Source organism: Columba livia, chromosome 4, assembly GCF_036013475.1.
Source record: "Columba livia isolate bColLiv1 breed racing homer chromosome 4, bColLiv1.pat.W.v2, whole genome shotgun sequence".
In the NCBI taxonomy this organism is placed as follows: Eukaryota; Metazoa; Chordata; class Aves; order Columbiformes; family Columbidae; genus Columba; species Columba livia.
Genome location: NC_088605.1, coordinates 29,947,039 through 29,971,768, shown reverse-complemented (window position 1 = coordinate 29,971,768; position 24,730 = coordinate 29,947,039). Strand labels below are relative to the sequence as shown.

The 24,730-nt window shown below is 39.3% G+C and overlaps 1 protein-coding gene across 2 annotated transcripts in view; it reads right to left on the bottom strand.

Annotated features, from left to right (window-relative positions):
* TRMT9B (tRNA methyltransferase 9B (putative)) overlaps nucleotides 1-24,730 on the bottom strand; it is a 67,724-nt gene that overhangs the window by 10,876 nt on the left and 32,118 nt on the right. The window contains exon 2 of one of the 2 annotated variants that reach the window (XM_065060994.1): nucleotides 18,503-18,662. Coding sequence is in view for 1 of the 2 variants with exons in the window: in XM_065060993.1 (XP_064917065.1) it covers nucleotides 10,126-10,154 (29 nt within the window). In the remaining variant the exon portion in view is untranslated. Of the gene's footprint in view, nucleotides 1-10,125; nucleotides 10,248-18,502; nucleotides 18,663-24,730 lie in introns of those variants that run through there. The other variant, XM_065060993.1, reaches the window with a different exon arrangement.

Genomic DNA, 24,730 nt, shown 5'->3' with positions numbered 1-24,730 from the left:
TTTTCAGCAACAAAACCATTATTTCCCTGCTCCCACTCCATAATCTTAATTTCTTAGTGAAGTATTTCAGTTTAATGTTTCATTTGAAAAGTGGTATCTTCTCATGCTTTTAGTATTACTACTAAGCTCAAATAAAACTTGAAGTGAATGCAGACACTGAATCCCTTAATACAGAATTCTACCTCTTCCTTAAGATTTCCCCTGACCTAAGCACCAACCAGGTCTGACTTCAGTATCTGATGGAGGCTGATGAGATTACATCTCAAAGGGTTAAGGCATTCTTCAGAGCAATTCAAACAGCCTGTTTATTCATGAACTATTCCTTCCTGCTACTTTCCACTATTAAAACAGTACTCAGCAGAGATTCAAGCCTGTTTCCATACTCCTTCCAAGAAACTAAGCAACATAATATCAAGATGAAATTATAAAAGTGACTCCTTTAGCTGCATTTGAAAATTTCAGAAGAAAGACTTTAAATAAGAGATCATCTTTTGCTTTCCTCAATTTTCAAATAATACACATTTTTTAATCACTATAGAAAATGTTTCTGTCACTTTTACTGTTGAAATGAATTATTATGAGAAATATTTAAAATGAAATATTCCATATAATAATGTGAGCTCTTCAAAACACCTGTACTGTAGAAATTACATTACAATTCTACTGTACTGTAGAAAAATTAAATTAGAAAATGGGAGTTAATCCCAGTGACTGCAAAGAAAAACAAAGTACTTCAAGTTAAGTGTGTTTGAGTGCCTACAAGAACAGTATGTAAGACTTGATCCATTTCACTGGTTTTATGTATTCTGCTGGAGTCAAGCCAAATTGTCACAATTATCATAGTCTATTCTGACTGTAGTATCTATGAATATCTCTCTTGAAAGCATTTCTGTTCAATGTTTTCACAATCCTTATATTGTTTTTTTTCTGTCATGATCCACAATTTTCTTTTATGGTGCATTAGGTCACTTTTTAGTGGCTGAAAATGTGCATATAGATATATATTTATATATAAAATTCAGTAACAGTATAGAAAATTACTAGTAGACTCATTTTCAGTGTCATCTTGAAGAGTGGAAAAATACAATAGACTGAACAACAGAGTAGACAGTATTGAAACACAAACTTGAAATGATACTATTAATACACGTGCCAGAACTCACTCAACCAGAATTTCTCTAAGAATGCCATTTCAAGTTATGTAGTCAAACAGGATGGGTTAGTTGCAGTAATTTCAGATAATTATTCCTTAGAATCAAAAGCCCATTCTTTTTTTCTTATTTGACCCTTAAATAAAACAAATTGGGTGTTTCAATGTCTGCAGCGATCTTTCTTCTCTATCTCAAAATGTACTCTATTTTGTTGTTCAACTGCCTAGAAATCCTCTATTTATCATTCCGAAGACTAACAATCATCTATTTTCTTTTGTCATCTGATACGCTTCTTGCTCTAGTTTATGTTTTATGTTTGGTTACTATGTGGTTCAGCGTTTCCAAGTATTTTTATCTTTCCACTTGAAGCTCTTTGTCCAATCTTTGCAGTTCTTATTTAAAAAAAAATAAATAAAATAAAAAAGAGAGAATGTTTTCAATCATTCATACCAACTTACAAATGCTACAGAAATTCTAGTTTATGCCAACTGCAGAAGTAGCTGTCTGAACTGAAGGTTAATTTGAACATTTTACATAAACACAAAAGCCAACTTGGACTTGACTTAGAAGATGGTAAGAATTTTCCCATTGATAAAATGTTTATTATACTTTCCCTAAAATGTCCTTATTGAATTCCAAGGTAGGCTGAAATTTGGCTTAGTTTCCTACTGAATCACAAGACCATTAAGGTTTTCCTTTAACTTTCTTATCCACTGGGACTGGTACTGAGTCTTCTGCTATACGAGACATGCTAGAGACTTCCATTTATTACAAAACTGCATTAGAGATTATCATTTTTAGATACACTTACTAAACATTGTCAAGATAATAATTCAGTTACAATCTTAGAATAACAGTAGTCTACTAAAATACAGATTATTTCATTTATTGTTTCATTACAATTCCCACTGATTGTTTATATTTTGTAGATACTTAAGTCACATGATTAAATTAGACTTGCCAATTCAATTTTCCGCTCAAGATCCATAACACAATCAGTTCCCTACTTGCCACACAGTAAGGAAATGTCCTAGCAATACACCTCTTCATTTCAATGCTTACAAAAGGCAAGAAAACACGGGAGTCTGACCTGATCTGCAGCTGTACCAATTTCACGCACACCTTATGTCACTGAAAGCATCAGAAACTTAGAATTATGTAACTTTAAAAGCCAAACACAACATTTTACTTTAGGAACAAAAACAACCATTATAACTTCTTTGCCTTGAAAGTACCAGACAGTGGCTCTGTTGCACACGAATTGTAGAAAATGTTCAGTTCATCCAGCTTTTGGATTGTATCTTCCAGGATAATTGCAAAGTCTGTTTTGCAAAGGAGGTCATGAACATCCAAGATGTCCAGAAATCCCACTGCTTCAGCAGCTGCTCCAGGTCTCATTTAAGTTACCTGGAAGCTGTCTGCTAAGCCAGAAAAGAGGAGAAGAGCCAAAGGTGGTAATTATGGACACATTTTTCCCGTGCTCAATTCTTCTTTCCCTGCGCTATGCTTATGCTCCTGTCAAAGGGTTCGCACAGAGGCTGGGTGCAGAGCAGGGACTGTGCAGTAAAATGGCACCCAGCTGTTCCATCACTCTGCAGCAAGTCTCAACAGCTCCCCAAAACATGGGTGCAGCTTAATGTCAGATTCTTGCAAACTAGCAGTTTGGATAACAAATGAAGAGTGGGATTCTCTTCCCTTTGGATGTTTCCTGGTTCATCAAGGTTCGTTCATGAGACTACAACAGGACCTTGCTGCAGCTGATCTATGAAGTGAGAAAACTGGATGAAAGTTGTGGTGTAATTTCTGCTGGACTTGTGAGGAAATGGATCACCAGTCCATCATATGTAACTGTAGTACGCAAACAAAACTGTTTGAAGGTAAATAGGTAATAGTCCATTGACTCTGTCCTAATTGATATTTTCCCTCTGTGTTTTTTGGGGGTTTGTTTTCATTTTTAAAGGCAAAATAAAAAGTAAACTAAGGTATTACAGATTTCCAGGAGGTAAAATGAATTGTACAAACATATGATATCATATATTTTCATAGCTACATATCTCACTAGAAGTTCTCTGACTCTGAGGTAATCTAATTTCTTGCTTTTCCATTAACATTTTGCAACCTTTTAGATAATTAGCTTTTCCAGGATACTGCTTTAACGGTAGTTGCTTGGGCATTTTCTATCACTGCTGAAGTAACAAATACATTTAATCATGTGACCTTGAAATGACAACAATCAAAAATTAAGAACTCCAGTTGCCAACATTTTAAAAAAATCCAGATTATTTTCGTTTGGGGGTGGGGCGTTCTGACAGTTTTGTTTGGTTTTGAAAGTTTCTGACTTGTAATTTTTTTACTAACTGTATTGAATACCTTATCCTCAAGTGGACAAAACAGTTGCCGGCTCCCAGATGCAAGAGGTTCCCTGACACTGAAGCGCAGGAGGTAGTGTTCAGTCCAAAAACGCTGTCTCTACCACAGCCTGCCAAAAGCTTTCCACACCTTCCTGCAGAACTTCTGAATCCCCTGCAGTCCTCCTCATCTACATCGTTATCCCTCCCATACACCTGAGATTTTTCCATCTTCCTCCATCTACTTAGTATGTGCTATGTCACCACCACTATTTTCATTTGATGTATAACACTGTGAAGTCTTTACCTGGCTCATGCTCAGTTTCTCCTTGCCTCTATTTCCCGGCCAGTCACAATACCTGGAACATGTTCCAAACTTTTTGTCAATGGCCTCTTGGAAGCACCTTGTGATTTTCATGGTAGTCGTCAAATCCTGCATTGCTCCTATTTGTCTTCAAAGCAATTGCTCTTGATTAATTTGAGCCGCAGGCTTTCCTTTTGTCTTCTCTCCTGCAGCTGCTTACTTTCTCTAACCCTCTGATGAGAAGCAGGAATTTACTCAACTCAGTCTGAGAGTCAGAGACACAAGATTTCAATCTATTAATGAGGGCACCTAGTTACACTTTTCATGTGCTGATGGGAATTCTCAATCCCACTTTGGATTAAGAGAACTGCTACTTCAAAGGTCGAGGAAATTCAGCACAGTTGTGTCTCTCTATGTTGCCACAGCAACATAAAATGGTGAAATATGAAATGATGAAATATGAAAATCACAATAACAACATCCATCCTGATTGACAGCGCTCTCTCATTTCATTAACTAAGGCAACAAATAGGAGTATGATGACATACTAAATTGCTTCCAGATATTAATCATTATGTAAAACAGCTTTATTCATAAATAAAGGATAATGGTACAAAATAATAGGAATCCTGCCATGAATACTTATACTAGCTGCAATTAAAGTTTTGCAAGAGGATACAGTAGGAGATGATTTGCTTACATAAGGCTAACAACTCTGGTAATTAATTTCACTTACGCATGAACTGTTATAATTCCATGAAAATGCACGGCCTGAAATTAGAGCAAGGGGAACTCTGTGCAATATATTTAAAACCTTACTGAACTGAAGTCTTGATTCAGGAGCCTTCCTCCAGTAAAAACTGGGAAATTCTAGAGTGTAAAACTAAGAGCCAAGACACATTTTACAAGAATTGCTGTCATTTGAAATGCTCGCTCTAAACCTAGTATTTTAAAGTAATTTCACGAACTGAAATAAAGTTAATATCATTGTAGTTTTTTTTTACTGAAAAAGAGAGAAACTTGCCCTAATGAAAGACTGAACGCACTGAGGCTGTTCTTTCAAGATCTTGAACTAAGTGAGTTTGTGGTGCAAGCTCTAGTCACTCAAAATGACAACCATTTACCATCACATTCATTTTGTTAGCTTTATTTTCCAGCCCAGACAAAACCCAGTATTATTCACTGCACATCCTATTCCTGGATCAGTTAATCATTTAATATTCCCTTTGCTGGTTTGCATTTAGGGTCATAGTCTATGTAGCTGAAAGGCTGCACTCTAAACAGATTTGTTTCCCTAAGTACATAAAGTCCATTGTGTAGACAGGTAACATTCTGCTAAGGTGACAATGCACAAACATGGACCCTTTGCCATTCAAAAACACTGAAAGGAGCATACTTCTGCATTAGTTGCACAGTCCCTTTAAGTGTCTGTTCATCTTTACCATCACATCAAAATTCACAAAATAATCCCCCCCAAAGAGGGTCCCTTCCTGCTGGGCTCCCACACAGCCAAAAATCCCTGGTGTTAGACTGCACTGGTGTGCGTCTTCAGATCCTGTACAGAAACACTCTGTACAGACATTAGAAGAGAAGGGAGGATCAGGAAAAATTTGGTCAACCAACTGGGAAAAAAAGTCTAATAATAAATGGTGCTGAAAAGAACGAAGTGTTTAGGTTTTTTTCACACAGTATCACAGTATGTTTGGGATTGGAAGGGACCTCAAAAGATCATCTAGTCCAATCCCCCTGCTGGAGCAGGAACGCCTAGGTGAGGTCACACAGGAACATGTCCAGGCGGGTTTTGAATGTCTCCAGAGAAGGAGACTCCACAACCTCCCTGGGCAGCCTGTTCCAGTGCTCTGGAAATATTACAGATGAGAACAACAATGATCAGAGATCATTGTAAATATGTAAGAGATTGGAAGTCAAGCAAACCTCTGGGAAAGCTGTTAGTTTCTTGGACGGATCTTGTCCTCTCAGGACAAAACAGGACCACCTTCTCATACAAAAAGGGCTGTTGGAAAGTGGGAGGGAATAATCTGTTTTCCAAAATGAAGGGTAGACAAAAAAAAAAAGGGTTTAAACTACAGCAAGGAAGATACAGGTGAGGCATTTAAAAACAAACAAACAAACCAAAAAACAAACAAGAAGAAGGACAGAAAAGCACTGGAAATTATTCTGGACTGGATAGGTCATGGAGTCTCCAGCAACGGGGTCTTAAAAACACAAGTTAAGCACCTCTCAGGAAATACACTGATGTAATTGATGCAGCTTGAGGGGAGGGAGATGATGCCCTGACATCCAGCCTTGTGACTCTGTGTCTATGAAACACAAAACTTCAGTTTTTGAGTTATAAACAAGACTTTAGTGACTTGCTGCAGAAAAACAAAAATGAAAGGCTGAAAGGCTGCTTCACAATCTTCATTACTCTTTAACAGAGGGGTTTTCTACAGCTAAGTTAGTACAGCTATTAAACTAATTTCCTCATGAGTTTCAGCAGGATGGTTTGTTGACTAAGAGCCCTGCATCAATATCTCAAAGCCCCTGGCCATGCTACACTGCTCATCATCTTTACATTTGCATTTTACATTTTCCCTCCTTGGTCACTGCCTCTCTCAAATACTTGTAAACAGCTATCTTTTCTTCACTCTCTTATTTACCAAGCATTAAATATTTAGGACTTTTCATTCTCCATGATGAATCAATCTAGGTGGTCTTTTACAAGTATTGTTGTCATTCTCTGTGTCCTCTCCATATGTCTGCATTCTTCATGCCAAACTGTATTCATAGGAATATTTGATTTTTTTAATGCCATCCTACAGTTCTGGAATTATAGCTTTCTAAATTCCTTCCGTTTCCTCACACTCTGGGTTTGCATTTCAAGTACTACTATTTCCAGACAGATTAGTTTTAATTTATGCAGTATAATTCTCTTTTTTTTCTGCTCATAGAGCTCATCACTGTCAGTATTTACATTGTACTTGGTGCTATATACAAAGCCTCCTCAATTAAAACAATTTACAAACCGACTAAAGCAAGACACTCAATTACTTGAAAATACATCTTTTGCTGAAAGTTAATATCTTAGTGACAGAAAGATAAGCCGCACATTATCAAACAGGATCTCAAATTAAGGCTGTCAATGGTTACCTTTGATCCTAAAATTAAATATAAAATATTGCACAATGAATTACAGTAATTATAGAAGTAGTAAGTGCATTCTCTTGATACATTTTATAAACTACTCTGGAATAACATGTTCGTTATAACCAAACATAGAATTTCCTATCTTAAAATATTCATATTTGTTTTCAGTATACAAATGTACTCAGTGTTCAGTATGCCGTCCAAATACAGTTTTAAAAGAATAACAGGTTTTGTGGCAGACAGTATTAGGTATTTGGTTATCCTCAGAGATGACCATCAGAATGAGAGCAAAGACAGCATCACATTTCATCATCCTACAAAACTCAAAAATCAGACTGATTAGCTTTTACTTTCTTGTAACTGTTAATCAAATAAAGTCATGTATTTATATTTACTTTATTGAAAAAGAAAAACTATCTTATATGTCTTTGAGGTTAGTGCTCAAAGACAAAAGGTTATTTTGAGTGCTATCTAGCAGTAAGTAATTGGGTGCTTACGCAGCTGACAAAGGCATCTGAAGATACAATAGTAATCCTATCAGGATTCAGAGTTAGACTTAGAGACAGAAAAATTGCATTATGTTGTTAGTAAAAGGTCAAGGTGTAACCCTCCATCCAGTCACAGCTGTAGTAGACCAATCAGCGTGAAGGCTCGGCATTCCTGTAGTCAAAATCCCCAGAAAAAGACTCTTTATTCCATAAATCCACCAATTTCATGGAAAGATTGTTTCATTTAAAATGTTTTCTAGTATGAGTGATAACTTTTTACATGGCTTGATATTTCCAAGCCCTCTATTTTAAGGCAAAGAAAGGCCTTTACATAAAGCAATTTGTCCTCTTGAAGCATGGAAAGGAAAAGCTCCCTGAGGGAGCTGAAATTTCATAGAAACACCACTGAAGCTCTCCGTTTGGAAAATATTTTAATACCATGGCTTTTTTAGATGCAATCTTATTTCTTAAAATCAATATTCTCTGGGCAAGTATTATACAATGGGGAACAAGAGTTGATACTTACAAAAATCAGTATCTGGAACACCAATAGAAATATTTTCTTAGAAGAATTGGGCCCATAAGTAATTAATTTTTCTGAAATGACTACATGTAGATCTCAAGCTAAAGTTTTCTTCAAAATGGAATATTTTTCAACAGAAAAACACAACCCAAAATACACAGTCCCTTTAGACCAACTATATATTTTTAATTTTTTTCTGAGGAAAAAAAGTCAGGCATGACCCTGTGTCACATAGAGCCTGGCTATGACACACATATTTATTTTATTTTTCAATAGTCATACTTTTTTTCTCCCAGTAATTCAGTTGATACTTCTATCTCCATTTATGAAGGTGCGTACATAACTTTTAAAGAACCAATGTCTTTACTGTTAAGCTCTTCTATACATAAGGAGTTTGTTGTTCATTTTGAAAATATTTTAAATTTACTTAACAAGCATATAAAAGTGTGAAGGATTTTTTCAGTCTCTTTAATCTTTATAAATTAAAGAGATGTGCAGCCCTCAAGCTGTGGTTTTCTCATGTTCTATTATTATATACAAACATGCTTATGTAGATCCTCGTATTGCAAAAACGTGGATATCTGCTTAACTTTATGCACTGTAAATCATCTTACTGACCTCAGGTAGCCTATTAATAACAACTAAAGGTGGGAGTTTGTACATAACTTTTTATCAGAACAGAGCCTTATGCTGTTTGTACCGTCCCATGCTCTGATTCATCCATCCTGACTGGATGGCAGAATACCTGCAAATCTGGGTGTTTGCATGGGAAGTGTTTATCCCTTGATGAAGGGCTGATTCCAAACTCTAAATTTGCTTTATAACTTCATTTGGGGAAAATGCAGAAAATTATGAAGAGTTACTTGTATTTTTTCTTCTCACCAAGTTCAGTTTAGCATTATATGTCCAAAAGCGTTTTATGCCTTTCAAGATCTCCTTGCCAGAGGCAATATTAAAACATGTAGCCACAGTTACCTACATGTATCTAATTTGCCCAAAATGCACAACTCCGTGAGTTAAACAGCAGCAGCACCATTGAAATATCTCAGTGCACAATCTATTACAAATACACAATGTGAGAAGGAAATCAGTAAATAAAAATGCACTGGTTCGAAGAGATGCTCTATAAATAGCATATAGAACTGAAATAAATGTATTGACATACTAGACTGAAAACAAATTACAGAAATGAAACCTAAGCCCCTGAGGTCTGTGATAGAGCACTAAAAAGTCCCAGAAGACCTTTTCATGGAGAGAGTGCTGCATGTTTTTCTTATCTGTTTCTCGAGTTTCATGCTCAAAATCATAAGCTCTAGAAGCATGCTTCACCTGAACAGCTACATCAGCAGGGAATGGCATGGTGTGCACCACATGAGCACAGCAGTGCTGCTGAAGTAATTCTGTTCCTTATTTCTTTGCAAAAGAAAAGGAGCAGGTGACTCCCTGAGCTCTGGCTGCTCCCACTAACATTCAGTGGGAATGAAAATCCCTTTACAAACATTCATTAAGAAGGGAACATTCTGCAACTCTGAGGGCTCTATGTGGATTTACAGAGGCAATACTTCGGTATTTTGAATTTTCTAGGAAAAAAATTATTAACTATTATGGTTCAGGATTGCTCCAGATTATTGTTCAGGACTGTTTGCCAATGCACAATGCGTACTTCATTTTTAATTAATCAGGCGATCACAGAGAAACTTATTATTTCTGTTGCAATTTCCCCCATGTCTCTTAAAAACTACCCTTCCCAACTGCTACGCTGAATTCAGCGCCAGCATCCCTGCTCGTTCCCAGCTCTGCAAGCCGCGGCTCCATTCAATTAAGATGGGGAGGGGAGGGGGGGGCGGATAAAAAAATTAGTTCCATCTCGAAATCCTTCCGTCCCGGGGTGGATCAGTGCCCCAGGGGCTACTCCCGGCTGGCCGTGCAGCGCTTTTAAGAGAATCATCACAATTTGCAAAAATCCATCGCCGCCAGCCCTCAGCGGCGCTGTTTTGGGGGTGGATTAAGGGTGATTTTTTTTTAATTTATATAATTTTTAAATCTCCCCCCCCGCCTCAGCTCGAGGTGAAGAGGGGGGGGGGTCTGCCCTTCGCATCCCTCCCCCTCCAACCCTGTGCTGCCACCTTCCCCCCCGCCGTGTCCCTTCCGCCCCGCTCCTTACCTGCACCGGCGGGGCGGCGGCGGCTGCATCCCGCCGCGGAGGCGGCGCTTGGCCGGGCCGGGCCGGGCCGTACAGCGGGGGTGGCCCCCGAGCGGAGGGGCGCGGGAAGCCCTCCCCGCGCCCCTCCGCTCGGGGGCCACCCCCTATCTGTAGGTCCCGATGCCCCCCCGCTTCCCCGCAGGCAGGAGGAGGAGGCGGGGAAAAAGGGCCGGGTTATCAATTTCCCTGTTAACTCTTCCCCTTGGGCGTCTTCTGTGAGGAGATGAGGAGGGTGGTGCTGATGGAGATGATGTTGCGGGGGGGAAGAAGCAGGGTCCCCGAGCTCCTCTAAACCGAGGTCGATGGCAGCTGTCTCTGCTGGTGATCAAAGCCGCCAAGGAGGATTAGTTCTTGCTCATTTAAAGGTTAAGCTCAAAGTGAACCTTTGCGACTAGGTCCTGCCTGCAAAGGCTTCCCATCCCGAGAGTGCCGAGGGTGAATAATTTTTTTAGCCCCACTACTCCAGCACCAATTCCTGTTAAAGCAGCCTAAAAATGGTAGATCGTTTCTATACTTATGTATATTTATAGGTATCTACTAGACAAATACACAGAACCCCAGCAATGCACCAGGACCCCAATACTATTAGCGCTATAAACACAAGCTAAAGAGATAGCTGTCCCAAGACTTTATAAATTATGTATAAGAGATTATAGATAGAGGAAAATGCAATGAAACAATATGAGCCAGTACAACAGGCGGGGAACTCAGCACAGCATCATGCAAAGTACTGAAGGTACTGAACTATTTACTGTTATGTGTAGCCTTCTGCTCCCAATCAGCTTTGAAGGTGCCTTGAGACAGGATTATGGGGAAATAATGGGAACATGACTGTGAATTGATGGAATTTTCAAAACTGACAAAATTGCTCAGGAACCTTTTACTTTTACTCAGGAATTCTTTTTACTTTGACAATCCCACCTGCACTAAAAAAAAGTGAAACAATAGTGACCTAGGAAGATTATAAGAACAAGCTGAGAAAAAGTACACTGAAGACATAAGAACCTAATATTCTGTTAAGTATACAAAGTCATGGAGTAACAATGAAGCTGATGGTCTTTATTGTCAAGGTATTCAACAATCAGGGCTGTTGGCTAAATCATAACTAACATTTTTAACTCCTTCAAAGAGCTTTGCCTGAACTGTAAGGCGTGACTGTCCTTCACAAACACTGTGTTGACTTGTCCCTGTTATTCTGCACTTCTGTGCGTGTCTGCTAAACTCATTCTGAAACGTGGTGTCAGCTAAATCCGACTGGTGCAGACAAATTAGGATCTGCCAGTCCCAGATTCTCTCAGATATCTTTTCTGCAAGATGCAATCATATTGTCCTCATTCTGCCTTCAAGTACCAAGCTGGTTTCAGCAAAAGGCTGCACATAGCAGTTCATAGTTCAGCACCTGTACTAACTTTGCATGTCAGTTTCCTAAAAATTCCTCATGTGTAAACACCATCTGGTCCATGTTATTTGTTGATAGAGTTATTGACTTGTTATAAATGTTTTTCAGTTTGAAAAAACTACCTCAGTTTTAACCTTCTTAGAAAAATATTCTGATATAGACTCTCTCAAAAGTCCCCTGTGGTAAATTCATGCAGCCTTTTCCCTTACAACCTCATATTTTCTGGATGCTCTTTAAAACCATTTTTATCTACTGGACCTATAGAATCTCTGGCAGACTTCCTGCTTCTGATGCATTCAATATAAATGTTAGTCATGTAGCTTAATGCACTTTAGGAGAAAACAAACAAACAAACAAACAAACAAACACACAAACCCCAAAGGTATTAAGGTCTCAACGTGGTATACAAGGCAGAATGAAAATAGAATACTTTTTCATTTGAAGTACTATGCATCTACAATTACATAATAAATTGCAGTCCTTAACAACCCCTTCTCCTTAAACAATTAAAAGACCTCATCAAAATCTTTTTTTTTTGTATTAAAAAGGATTTAGGTCACTAAATTAAGTGACCAAAGGTTGGGAAAGCCAGAAGGCTAGCCATGAAACCTTAATTCAGACATTTTGTGCATGTGCATTGCAACCCTGTACTTAATTATGTGCTTGTCTGTAGAGCACCAGGCTCCATTTGGAACATTTGAAATTATAAAGTGGCGAGCATGTGAGGCTGGATAATAATCTCTCCTCCTGTGTTCCCATCCATTGATTCTTTTACTTTCTAGGGTCTCTTTTCTGCTCATCCCTTATCACCTCTCATGTGGAATTTCTCTTTCTCCGGTCTGTCTGAAACTCTTACCCTCAGACAATAACTTTAGTAGTCAATGAGGTAAAGTTTTTTACTATAGAGTCACAGCAATTGCAAAGTATTCCTTCAAAGGTTATTTGTGATTGTTCTTCAAAGGTGAGAAAAAATGGAAAGGAAGGAAAACAAAGACAGGAAGAAAGTGAGTGAAAAACAAGGAGACAAGAGTGTGCAGGTTGAAGCCGAAGGGAAATAAGGAATTGAGGTCAGTCTCATAATATCATGGAGCTTCCTTCTTACAAAGGATCAGCTCTCAAATTGCAAGCTTTACAGAGAGAGACAGTTGTAGATGAAAGCAAAAGCAAGGCATTCAGTTGCCTGATGTCTTGGAGGGTATCATACAGTATTTATAAATATTGCTGCACTGTCACAGCAATGATTTTTTTGTATTTGTGACAAAAACTCTGATTTCTATCTGCATCTCTCAGAAGAAGGCCTCACCAGTCAATGCCATTGTTTCCTCTCTGTGCCAGGTGTTACAAAGAACAAACACTTTTCAGAGGTTTATTTTCTATGGAGATATTTGAGCTAACAACTTACATCTTTGGTTGGTGGGTTTGGTCTTTACATAGAATTATAACCTTACATTCAAAATGTAATGCTGTTTTAAAAAGTTTTCCAGCAGCACTAACAACTGGAACCAGTGGTGTTACCAATGACTTAGCATTATTACAGTGGACTAAAAGCAATATTTTAAAATTTTAGACCTGAATCAGGCTAAAGCAATAACTACTCACTAGTCTTTTTTTCTGGAACATGAGAATTCAAAGAAAAATTGAGCTAGAAAAACATACTGTTTCCTAAATGAAGTGGGATCTCTGAAGGCTTAAGTTCCTCAGCGAAACTGAGTGTAAGCGTATTTTGTTGGCCAGTCAGCCTTGATATCACAAAACTCACATTTTAAAAGAAGTCGCTAAAAATGGCAGCTACTCTCCTGAGTGCTTCATTTTTTAGAGACTTTCTGACCCTTTCCCATATACTTTCTTTGCAATCATTCGCACTACAAACTTGATGTCTTAAACAAAATTCAGATTGTCTGCTTCTTATTTGCTTGCAAGAGTTTTAATAACAAAAAATATCCTGAAAATTGTGATAATACTGTGTGCTGAGCCATGCTGCAGTGTATAATAGATTTACTTTGAATGGAATAAGAGCGCAGAACTAATTAATTGAAAGCAAGGCATGTTACAGTCCAGTAAAATCAAACACTCATGACTTTGGGGGTATAACTGTGCGGATATTTTCTCACATAGGCCTAGTATGCAGGCAAGCTCATATTGTGGGAGATTTTTAATGTGTGGCCTTCATAACCTATCACGCAGAGCTGCTGGGGGGATTAACTAGTTAAGATTTGTAAAGTGCTTTGAAGATTATGAGGCATTAAGTTGCATAAGTGCTAAGCACTATTATTTAATACTTAAGTATTTTAACCAAGCTTTACAGGACAACTCATGTTCACCTCACTAGTATGAGCCTTTCTAATTACAATATAGTTGTTGCAAAGAGGTAAAGCAAGCAGAACTGACCGTAAGAAAGTGAAATTCAATTCTTGTTTCACTGTCAGAGACTATAGTGAAATATAACTGCAATGATGTTGTAGAAAATTTAATTGAAAAATAATTATTATGAAATGCAATGGTAGATCCAAGCAATCCACATAAAAATGCAGGGCTCCTTAAGGTGCCGGTTCTGCCATAAATCTATGTCCTGTCTTACCTAAGTAGGCCCACTGACTATTCTCCAAGAAGCACAACTCGAAATCCCACATCCATAGATGGGCCAACTACATCAATTATGTCAGCTGGAAATGTTGCCAAGTGACAGTAAGGATGGGCAAAATCTGTACACTTGTAAGCTGTATTTCATACATTTTTTAGCTTTGGCTGAAAAAAAAAAAAAAAAGAAAGTCAAAATTTTGGGAGAAAGATGAACACAGAGAGATTGTTAACTTTATAAATCAGAGTGAGAACACCTTTTTTCATACAGTTTCTTTGTCGAGTTTCATTTGGGTATCAACCTTCCTTTCCCTTGTTTTGTAATGTCAGCTTTGAGTAGCAGAAGTAGTGGCTGAGGGGTTTTTTTGGTAGTGAAGGGATAGAGGATTTGTTAAAAAAAATAAATATGCCAAGCAGAAACAACATGACATAATTTTGTGCATAACTATGTTGGAGACAGAGGAACACAAGCGTTCTGGGACTGCTGAGATCCATGCACTATAGATGTTCTTGGACCCTAAACTGCATCCCACCATCCTGAAGCCATAAGACACTACTTGGCATTCAGGGAAGGAGAGCTGGATTTATTTACCTTACAAAGACTAATTATTATTCAATGTCAGTCTCTTTGCAGGACAAAGTACTCAGATAGTATTTAAATTTCCTGCTTCTGCAGAAGTGCTGCGGACATTTCACAAGGACAATGCTTTTCAAGTATATGCATTTCTTCTCTGTGGCTAAAAATTAGGAAAGTTTACTTTCCTACAGTGCTTTGACATTTTGATCTGAATTGAAGCATATAAATAAAAATGCACTTCACTGAATGTCTCCAGTATGAACTGAAATTCAGCTTTAGAGACAAATAAAGGTAAAAGAGGGCAAAAGAGAGTCAACAGCACAGTTGTACACTAAACACAGTTCCTTGTCCTTTCATAGGTCAAGGAAACTGCAGGTGTCTACCGCTCATACTTCTCTTTGGAAAGCACAAACCTTTCTTCCTCTATTAAGTTACTAACAATCGTTGTGTCACAGGAGATCAAACTATTTGTCACACAACACAAATGAAGTCAACGATAAGCTAGAGCTCAACTTAGTTTCCTAGACGCTAATCCCTGTCCCAGACTGCTTTAGCCAATCAAAACTTAGAAACAGATTAAAACAGACTGGAACAGTGCAGTGCACATTGTTCAGATAAAAGTTTTGTCTACACATGGCAAATTTGACTCTACACACTCTCTTAACAGCGTCTTACCAGTCTTTTGACCAGCTAGCCCAGGAGATGTGGGAAACTGGAGGTCGTATATTTCAGATTCAGCTCCTTAAGCTCAAAAGTGTTCATGCAGAGATTCAGGGCTTCTTTGTTCTCATCAGGTTCTACAGGTTTTCCAGTCTTTTATCTGAGGCTCCACTCACCTCTGCAGTGGCTCTCCCACCTCTGTGTCACAGCTAAAGCAAGAAAAGCAACTCAACTGTAACATTCTTTTCTTTTGTCTTTTCAAGAACCTTTTTATTGGATTTCCTTACTGCCTCCTGTTTTGTTTAGAGAGTTTTAAATCATACAATGGCACCTACCCATTATTCATTTTAGATTCAAATTACAGGTTATGTATGCTGTTGCTCAGACCAACAGTAAACCACTTGACCTGCATTAGTATTCTTAATGCTTATTTTGGCAGAAGTGAAATTGTGTTTCTGAAAGGGCAGATATTTACCAGGTGCATTACAAATCTAGTTAGAATTAAAAAAAAAAAAAAAACAAAAAACAAAAAACAAACAAACAAAAAAAAACCCACAAAACAAAACAAAACAAACAGCTGTGTCTTCTGATGCCTGAGTTACTGAGCTTGAAATATGTAATACAATGTACAATGGCTACTATTAGTTTCACGTACTGTGCAGACCATGACACAGACAGTTTGGAAATGGGTGTGTGTAGTTTAGTCTTCATGTGATTTTAGCATATTGAGCGAGACTGAAACACTGTAAAAATAGAACCACCAAGAAATGTTTGTGAATTGCTGCTTAAAACCAGTATCTGGTATACAGGACAGAAAGAAATACAATAAGCGAGCATCCCATCAGACCCTCCACACAATGGATCACGCACCACTGAAAGGCAGGGCACAGGTGTCATGCTGGCTGTAACCAAAAGCAGCTCTACAGCAGACAGTATTGAAAGAGGGTATTTCCACAGCCTCCCCATATCCACAGTGGTCCAAGATCCATTACAAGATCATGCACCTTTTTCATCTTTTTCTTTCTTCAGAGGGCAGATGAGTTCAGAATATGCTGGGCCTTAAATACTGTCTTTCTCTTCTGAACTGTCTACCAGAAGTACTATGAATATGTCAGACTTCTTGTGCTCTGAGCTCCCAGCAGAAACTATTTTCCTGGGGCTATAGGGATGTCTCTGTCTTTTCTCATTAGTCCCTGGTGCTCCTGCTCTTCCTACACATCCCCATATCCTATAACTGTCAGAACCAAAGAAACCAAAATGCTCATCACAACCCAACGCATTGCTCTCTGTTTTCTCACCCATCAACCCATTTCATAGCGATTTGGGGGGGGGGGGAGGGGCGGAGCTTAGTTTAGTTTCTTCTGACTCCAAGGAGCAGAAAATACATGCAGCGCACTCCAGTTAGACCCTCCTGTCCAAACTGCAACAGAGCTATGAGAGGGGTCTTGTGTTATCTGCAGATATGTATAGTGGGGATTTCTAGCACAAGAAGAGAAAACAGGTCTTTGTCAGCAAGAAAAGCTTCTAACATCAAGGAGTCCAAGTTTGAGTTCTTAATATTTCTAAACTTATTCCCATGGTATTCCTCCTGAATACTTACTCCACTGAAATGCTGAAAGTGTTTCTTCTGCTCCTTTGTATTTAAAAGGAATTGATGGAAGGGAGTTTTTTTGGAAGCTGTTCTAAGAGATGGCTCATAGATCCATGATATTCCAAGATCTTTTTTCTGTTCCTCTACCTTTGCCCATTTTTAAGTTAAAGTAACAGAATGAAATCTACTTCACTACAAAACTGGTTTTCTCTCCCTTCTTTGCAAGTTTAATTTAGTTTAATTAAAAAAAAAAAAAAAAAAAGAATGAAGAGAATCTTACTAAAAATAAATCCAAGCCACAGCGTTGAAGAGTTGCAGAGTCCTCGCAGTCTGGAACAAGAGCCTTAGTCCAAACTGTGCCTTTTTTCACTCCCATAGAAATTAGCCTAAAATTAAGTAGAAGTTTCTTAAGATCTGGGAGAAACTCCTATTACTGTTACGTGTGCCTCAACAGCAGAATGGGATAGGCAAATCTCTACCCATGTATACCAACTTCTCACCAAAAACTTCTCCCTCGACCACTTCATTCCAGAATATAAATTCCTGCAGCCTTCTATGAGCAAGAGCAAACTCAGATCCAGCAATGCAAGTAGAAATGGAAGTCAGTATTGAAGAACAATGATGCGATGATCTGGAGAGTGCACCTAAAAGATCTTTTTCAAAGGCCATCTCTAGCTTCAAACAGTATGTTGTTCACAAAGGAGGCTTTACAGCCAATGCTGTGATAGATATCTGATTAGGAGATCAGAAAGCCTTCAAAATTTGGCTTTGGAGGATAGAAGAACAGATGGTATATCATGTTGTACCCCAAATCTGCTCTCCTAAATCCTTGTTCCTCCTCTGGCCTCAGACTCATCCCCAGCCCACAGAATTGCAGGTGTATGAAAGCACTGCTAGGCTGTGCTTTGGACAGGAATTAAGTCAATTAGGTCCTGGGAATCTTACTGTCTTTCCATATCTGAAACATTTCAATATGCTGTCCAGGAAGGAGAAAGATATTGGGGAAAATCCTGACAAGTTAATGAACTGCTATTCCAGCCCCTTGCAGTTTCAGGCTACTTGAGGTTTAGGCAGAAGAGAACACATCCTCACTCAAAAGTTTCTCTTCTGCATTCCAGGCAATAGCTCCCTAATAACTTTCCATCTCAAGAACACCCATGCTGAACAGGGGGATTCTCTGGAGTCACAGGGGTAGTATGTACTGAGTTGCTATCCTGCTGGCTACAGCTTTCTCAGGTGGTAGTTTTGGTACTGAAATAGGGAATTATGGAAGTAACTGGATTTTGAAGGGAACTGTCTGTAATTTGCAGCTGAGTCTTCACCAGAGGTTTCCACTTGTTGACAACACATTCTTTTCTCTTTTTAGAACAAATTGTCTTTCTGAATTTCACTTCTCATCTTGAAAATGCACATTCTTTAGTTTACTAAAGCTGTAGGTTCACTTCTGTTTGGTCTCTGAATTGAGATTAAATACCAGTAAGATCACCCAAAATACACAACAGAAATTTAAGAGACTTTGAAATGGTTAACTTACCCACACAGCTCACTTTACGAGGACCTACTGATTTTTCCTTGGAAGCAAACTGTTGTTACACTACACATCACTGGCAGGGAGGAGAAGCTAACATGTTTCTCTGTTGATTTGACTTGGAGATTTTAGGCCTGGAGAGAGTCACCAATGACAGCAAAAGCACCTGAAATAAGGAGTAGAAAGCCGTGGTTAAAATGTAGCCCCTCAAAAAACCTTTAAATCAAAAAAGCGTGTAGAATGCTCTTCTTGAGCACCAGTAGACTATAGGTTAGGATCTCCATGTTTTGACAGGAATTGCAACAAAGATCTGAAGGGAAATCGCTGATCTGTACCAGGGAGGGAGAACAGTGAGAGGACAGAGCGATGCTACGCTACATTCAAACTGATTAATCAAACAGGCTACAGCAGCCCATCCCTGGCCATGATACTGAGTGTTACTGCACAGGACAGGGAGCAGGGAACTGCCTTTCAGGAAAAATCCACAGCCTGTGCTGTCTCCCGGGCCAAGCTCAGGCATTGTTTGGCAAAATCTGAGCAGGCATCTGCCAAAATATTGTAGGAAGCATGTAACAGCTGAACAGTTTGGACAATCAGACCACAGTGGTTAAGCCCAAGCCTCTATGTTTGTTTGAATCCTTGCCAGTATAGATGTAGACCTCAGTCCTTTTTACCTGAAAAGAGTCCTACACCCTGCTATCATGGGCAGTGGCTTCCGTGATATGGCTTCAGCTCAGGCATGCCCACCCCTCACAAACAAAAGCCATAAAAATGCCATGAAACAGATTTTTCTTTCCAGATCCAATGAATGCCACAGAGGCAATTGCTAATGGCCTTAATGAGAGGTGACAAGCTCTGCAGGCTGCTCACTCACAGAAAGCAATGAGTTAGCTGAAAACTAGGAGGAGGAAATGAAGGTGGATTAAATGTCTTGCTATGTGCCTAAAAGAACAGTGTGGTGAGAAGAATGTTCCTGCTCTACTTCCCTATTTTCTACAGAGATAAAATGTGTTTCTTCTTTTATGCTTATGTACCATTCATGATCCTTACAGCTACCTCATGACTATCTTTATACTGTAACACAGCCTTCGCCTTCTCTGGATATGATTACACAGTAAATTGTTTTGCTTCTACCAGTTTAACCACTACTAATCACACGTGTCACATAGCTGTGCAGTAGCTCTTCATTCACAATGCAGATTTTTAGAGTTTGATAAGCACATCCCTGCACTTACACTTAGACATCATGCATGATTCTCCTGTAAAACAAATGGATGCTACTGAGCCATCTGTTTGAAGATATGTTTAGTTATATAATCTGAGTTACAAGTATTTCCTCACAGATGAAGATACTTCAGTTGAGATGGCTACTGAGAGGGGCCTGTGCACCTGAAGCAATGCAGAAACTGTATAAGACCTATGCCCTTCTGCAGGAGGCCAGGCAGGATCCTCCAGGTCATCACAAATGGCATTGAAGTCTGTCCTTAGACCACTGAACTGAGCCCCAGCATCTTCATTTCAGTGACTATCTAAGATCCCTTTAATCAACATGAGATCTATTCAGACCTGCTCATCTGGAGTTCAGAGAGCAGATCAGATAGCAAAATATAGGGACGTTTGGATTTACAAGTCTTAACCTTTCAAAAAAAAAAGGTGTTCTTTTTGGCTGATTCAGAGTTTCTTTCACAAGACCAGACTCTGTCCTCAGGTTTGCAAATGCTATTAATGTGAAGCGCCCATTGAGATTCGTGTGCTGCTTTAACAAATGCTTACAAGCAGCCCAACTAGAAATTTAATTTGCATTCCTCTGTGCGCCACATACAGATTAACTTTAAATATTTGTGCAAGTATGCAATTTGTTCAGTTTAAATACTATTTTAGCCATCTTTTCAGCAGCATTAGTAGTTCATTTGTATTACTTCACTGTTTGCTTTATACCATATGTATATGTATATGTATACCATATAATATTAATAGAAACAAATATTAATCAGAAATTTTCAGTGCTCTTCTCTAAGAGTCATGATATTTTGCTTAGTTTCTGTTTGATATTGTTACAAATGAAATGTTTTTGCTTTGTGTGTGTGTCTCACTTGTTCATTTCACTGTATTTTTCTGTTCTAAACAGACTCTCAACCTGTACTCCTCATTTAAGCATGTGAATCACTTTTCAAGCATATGAGTAGTAGCATCAGTCAGCAGTCCCGTGATTCTGCCTTGTCTGTTTAGCTCTGTCCTTCCAACCCAACCTCATATCTGAGACCGGCGATGAGTTTAGTGGACACTGTGGTCAATGGGGTGGAGTCTAGTTGAAGGCCTGTATCTAGTGGAATGCCTCAAGGGTCGGTACTGGGACCAGTACTATTCCATGTATTCATCAACGACTTGGATGAGGGAATGGAGTGCACTGTCAGCAAGTTTGCTGATGACACCAAACTGGGAAGAGGGGCTGACACGCCAGAAGGCTGTGCTGCCATCCAGTGAGACCTGGACAGGCTGGAGGGTTGGGTGGGGAAAATTTAGTGAAATATAACAAGGGCAAGTGTAGAGTATTGCATCTGGGCAGGAACAACCCCAGGTTCCACTATAAGTTGGGGAATGACCTATTAGAGAGCAGTGTAGGGGAAAGGGACCTGGGGGTCCAGGTGGACAGCAGGATGACCATGAGCCAGCACTGTGCCCTTGTGGCCAAGAATGCCAATGGCATCCTGGGGTGTATTAGAAGGGGGGTGGTTAGTAGGTCCAGAGAGGTTCTCCTTCCCCTCTACTCTGCCCTGGTGAGACCACACCTGGAATATTGTGTCCAGTTCTGGGTCCCTCAGTTCAAGAAGGACAGGGAACTGCTGGAGAGAGTCCAGCACAGGGCAAAGAACATGATGAAGGGAGTGGAGCATCTCTCTTACAAGGAGAGGCTGAGGGAGCTGGGTCTCTTTAGCTTGGAGAAGAGGAGACTGAGGGGCGACCTCATTAATGTTTATAGATATGTAAAGGGTGAGTGTCACAAGGGTGCAACCAGGCTCTTCTCAGTGACAACCATGATAGGACAAGGGGCAATGGATACAAACTGGAACACAGGAGGTTCCACTTAAATACGAGAAGAAACCTCTTCTCAGTGAGGGTGACAGAGCACTGGAACTGGCTGCCCGGGAGGTTGTGGAGTCTCCTTCTCTGGAGACATTCAAAATCTGCCTAAATGCCTTCCTGTGTAACCTCATCTAGGTGTTCCTGCTCCGGCAGGGGGATTGGACTAGACGATCTTTTGAGGTCCCTTCCAATCCCTAATATTCTCTGATTCTGTGACACCTCAGCCCAAAAGGCCTGCTAGCCCAGGATGTAACAGCTGAATTCAGCACTATGGCAGGAAGGTATAGTGTGTGTAGCATACCCTAAAGTCTCTAAAACCTTTCCATGAGCATGGATGATCTAATTCAGGAGTCTTGCGAGAAAGTCATTCTTTCGTGGAGGAAGATCATGTGAACAAAACCTTCCACAACTCATGATAGCGTGCACGCAGGACATACAGTTGTCAAGATCAAAGGATCATCCTCAGGTGGATGCAAATTGTACATTCTTCTGTGTAAAGGCCTAGATAAAAAATTGACTGACTGGTTGGTCCCAATGAAGGCAGCCTATATTTCTGAGGGAGTGCACACAGGGAAAAAGAAACAGGTTCCTGAGTTACACCTCCAAGCCTCAGAGGTTTGTTCTTATTTCTGTTTTACTTCTGAGGATATTCAAGGCTCTGTAGAGAAAATTGTATTTCATCAGTGGTTGTCTGTTTGACTACTCTGAGTAGGAGAGAGGGTGAGTTTTGAAAGAATTTGCTTTGCTAAGAGAAAAATTATTGGTCTGAAACGCAAACCACTTGTTGGACGGTGGCAGGCAAGTTCTTCATGCAACAAGTGGGCTTTCTTCCAGGGGTGCCTCATACTGTATGCTGAATGGCTAATTCAAACTAAATTGGAGCACATACTTAATGTTCAGATTACTATGGTCAAGTAAGAGGAATATAGCCCCAACAAAGCTATGTGATTTGATCAAAAGAGATGATTAAGGGCAAGACTACTGTTTTGTACTTCTTCCAAAACCAAGATCACTTTCTAGTTGAATAAGTTGTTACTAGCTACCAATCCAAACCTGCCTAAAGAAAATTAGATTAAGTTAAGTAAAATCAGGTTGTTTTGAGAGTGAGCAGATATTACTGACATATTCTGTCTTCAGATGATTAAAGGGAGACACCAAGGTGTTTATCCAAGGACCAAACTTAGACTTTTTGTCAATGAGAGCTGGCTACATACTACATCTGATGATCTGGACACAAGTACCACATCTCCCTTGCTGTGCATAGTGCTACATATCTGCCTGATTACAAGCCTGAAGAAGTGCTTCAGCTCATTCACAAACTTAAATTGTAATTCTAATGTTCATATGAATTTTAACATGGCTTGAAAACCTGGGTTTCACAATTTACAATAACATGTGAAGGCATTCTTTACCATCTTTGACTGATTTGTCCCTCAGATAAACAAAAATCCTTTCAGAACTTTGAGATAAGCTAAAATATGTGGCTTTTTAAAATATTCCTCTTTAGAGATACAGAAGATCTGGCTGTGCTCTGTAAGGAAAACTTACACAGGCTTCCAGCCAAGAAAGAAGAAGAAGTGGTACATATATACCTATTAGGAAGAATAATCTCAAAAAAGAAAATATAACAACCATAAATGCAAGACAGAGGAGGTTATCTTCCTTGATCACAAGAAGGATGCTGCTGCCTGACCTAAAGAACAGTGTTTGCTGTCATTACTATTGGTGTGGCAAGTTTAGTCTGTCCTTTTGTTGGAAAGAAAAAAAAGTGACCAATAAACTTTTCTCTTTGCGTAGAAAAGAAACATGGGGAAATATCACATCCTTTGGTCATTACTGTTCAAAGCAATTTAATCAGAAAGCCTACAAAGATAGATAGATAGATAGATAGATAGATAGATAGATAGATACCTACAAAGCTACCTACAGATGCATGAGCAATTTCATTGTAGACAGACATGTTCATTAAGCAGAAAGGTATCAGTGACAAAGAAACAAGAGAAACAGCATGTGAGTTTTCTTATCTTCTAGTTAGTTCCCACATTTCTCTAGGAGTTTTCAGCAACATTTCTGGAAAGAGCAGCAATTTCAGTTGTAGCTGCAGATACAAATGTCTATTTTTAAGGTCTGACAAAACAGTTCTCTTATAACTTCCCCTCTCTATGGTGGTTTCTGAGGGACAAGGTCTTGTCCTACAGTCTCAGGCTGCTTTTTTCAACCCTTGCTTCCCACCACAAATGTGCAAGGTTGCATTTTCAGGAATGGCCATGGCACTTGGGATCCGAGTCATTTGATTTTGCTTTGTCTGCCTGTCGATGTATTTACAAGTCTCTAATGGCTCTGACATCAGAATCTAACCTCTTTGTTCACCTTCTTAAGCAGAATTTCAACACATGGGGCTTAATTTGCTTACTAAGGAAATCCACACTCATAAGTAGACCACATTCAACACTTCAGCCGGCTCACTTAAATCCTAGCTGAGGTAACTTTGCACTGAACTTCAGGTGACACTATAGATGTAGGCACAGGGCTTTCTTTTCAGCTCTCTGTGTCAGGGGAGAGCACTGAAAATCCTCTTTATTAAGTCTCTGAATATCAGGTTAAATTTTTGAAATAAAGGCATTAGGCTTTTCCAGGAAATTGTCTGTGCATAAAGAGCCAAACAGAGCAGATCTAACTCCTAGGGAAAGGTAGAGTTTTTTCTAAAACCACATAACCCATTATTCACATCTTCCAGAAGCTAGCTGAGGACAAGATTCACGTGCCATCTTCTATGAGCGCCATCCTTATGTGCTTAAATCTCACCATATGGATGAGCTTGGGAAGATGCCAAACTGTTAGTGCCATGAGACAGATGAATGTCTGAAAGAGCAGAGCTTTCAGTGACGAGCACTATGACACCTACACCTGTCTCAAGGAAGCAACCCCTCTATTCTCAGTGAAAGTCCCTCTGTTAAGGAACGTTGCCTTCTGTCTTGATTTCACTCTGTTCTCTGCCAGAGTATTAGTCTAAATTTCCTGTCTTGTCCCATTATGTAAGCTTCCTCTTAGAGCTTATTGTAGCATCTTGGCGAAAGACACATCTTTTTATAATAGGTACCCAGCAACTAGAGTTTTACACTTCAGTTTCATTTTATCATTTCTGTAAAA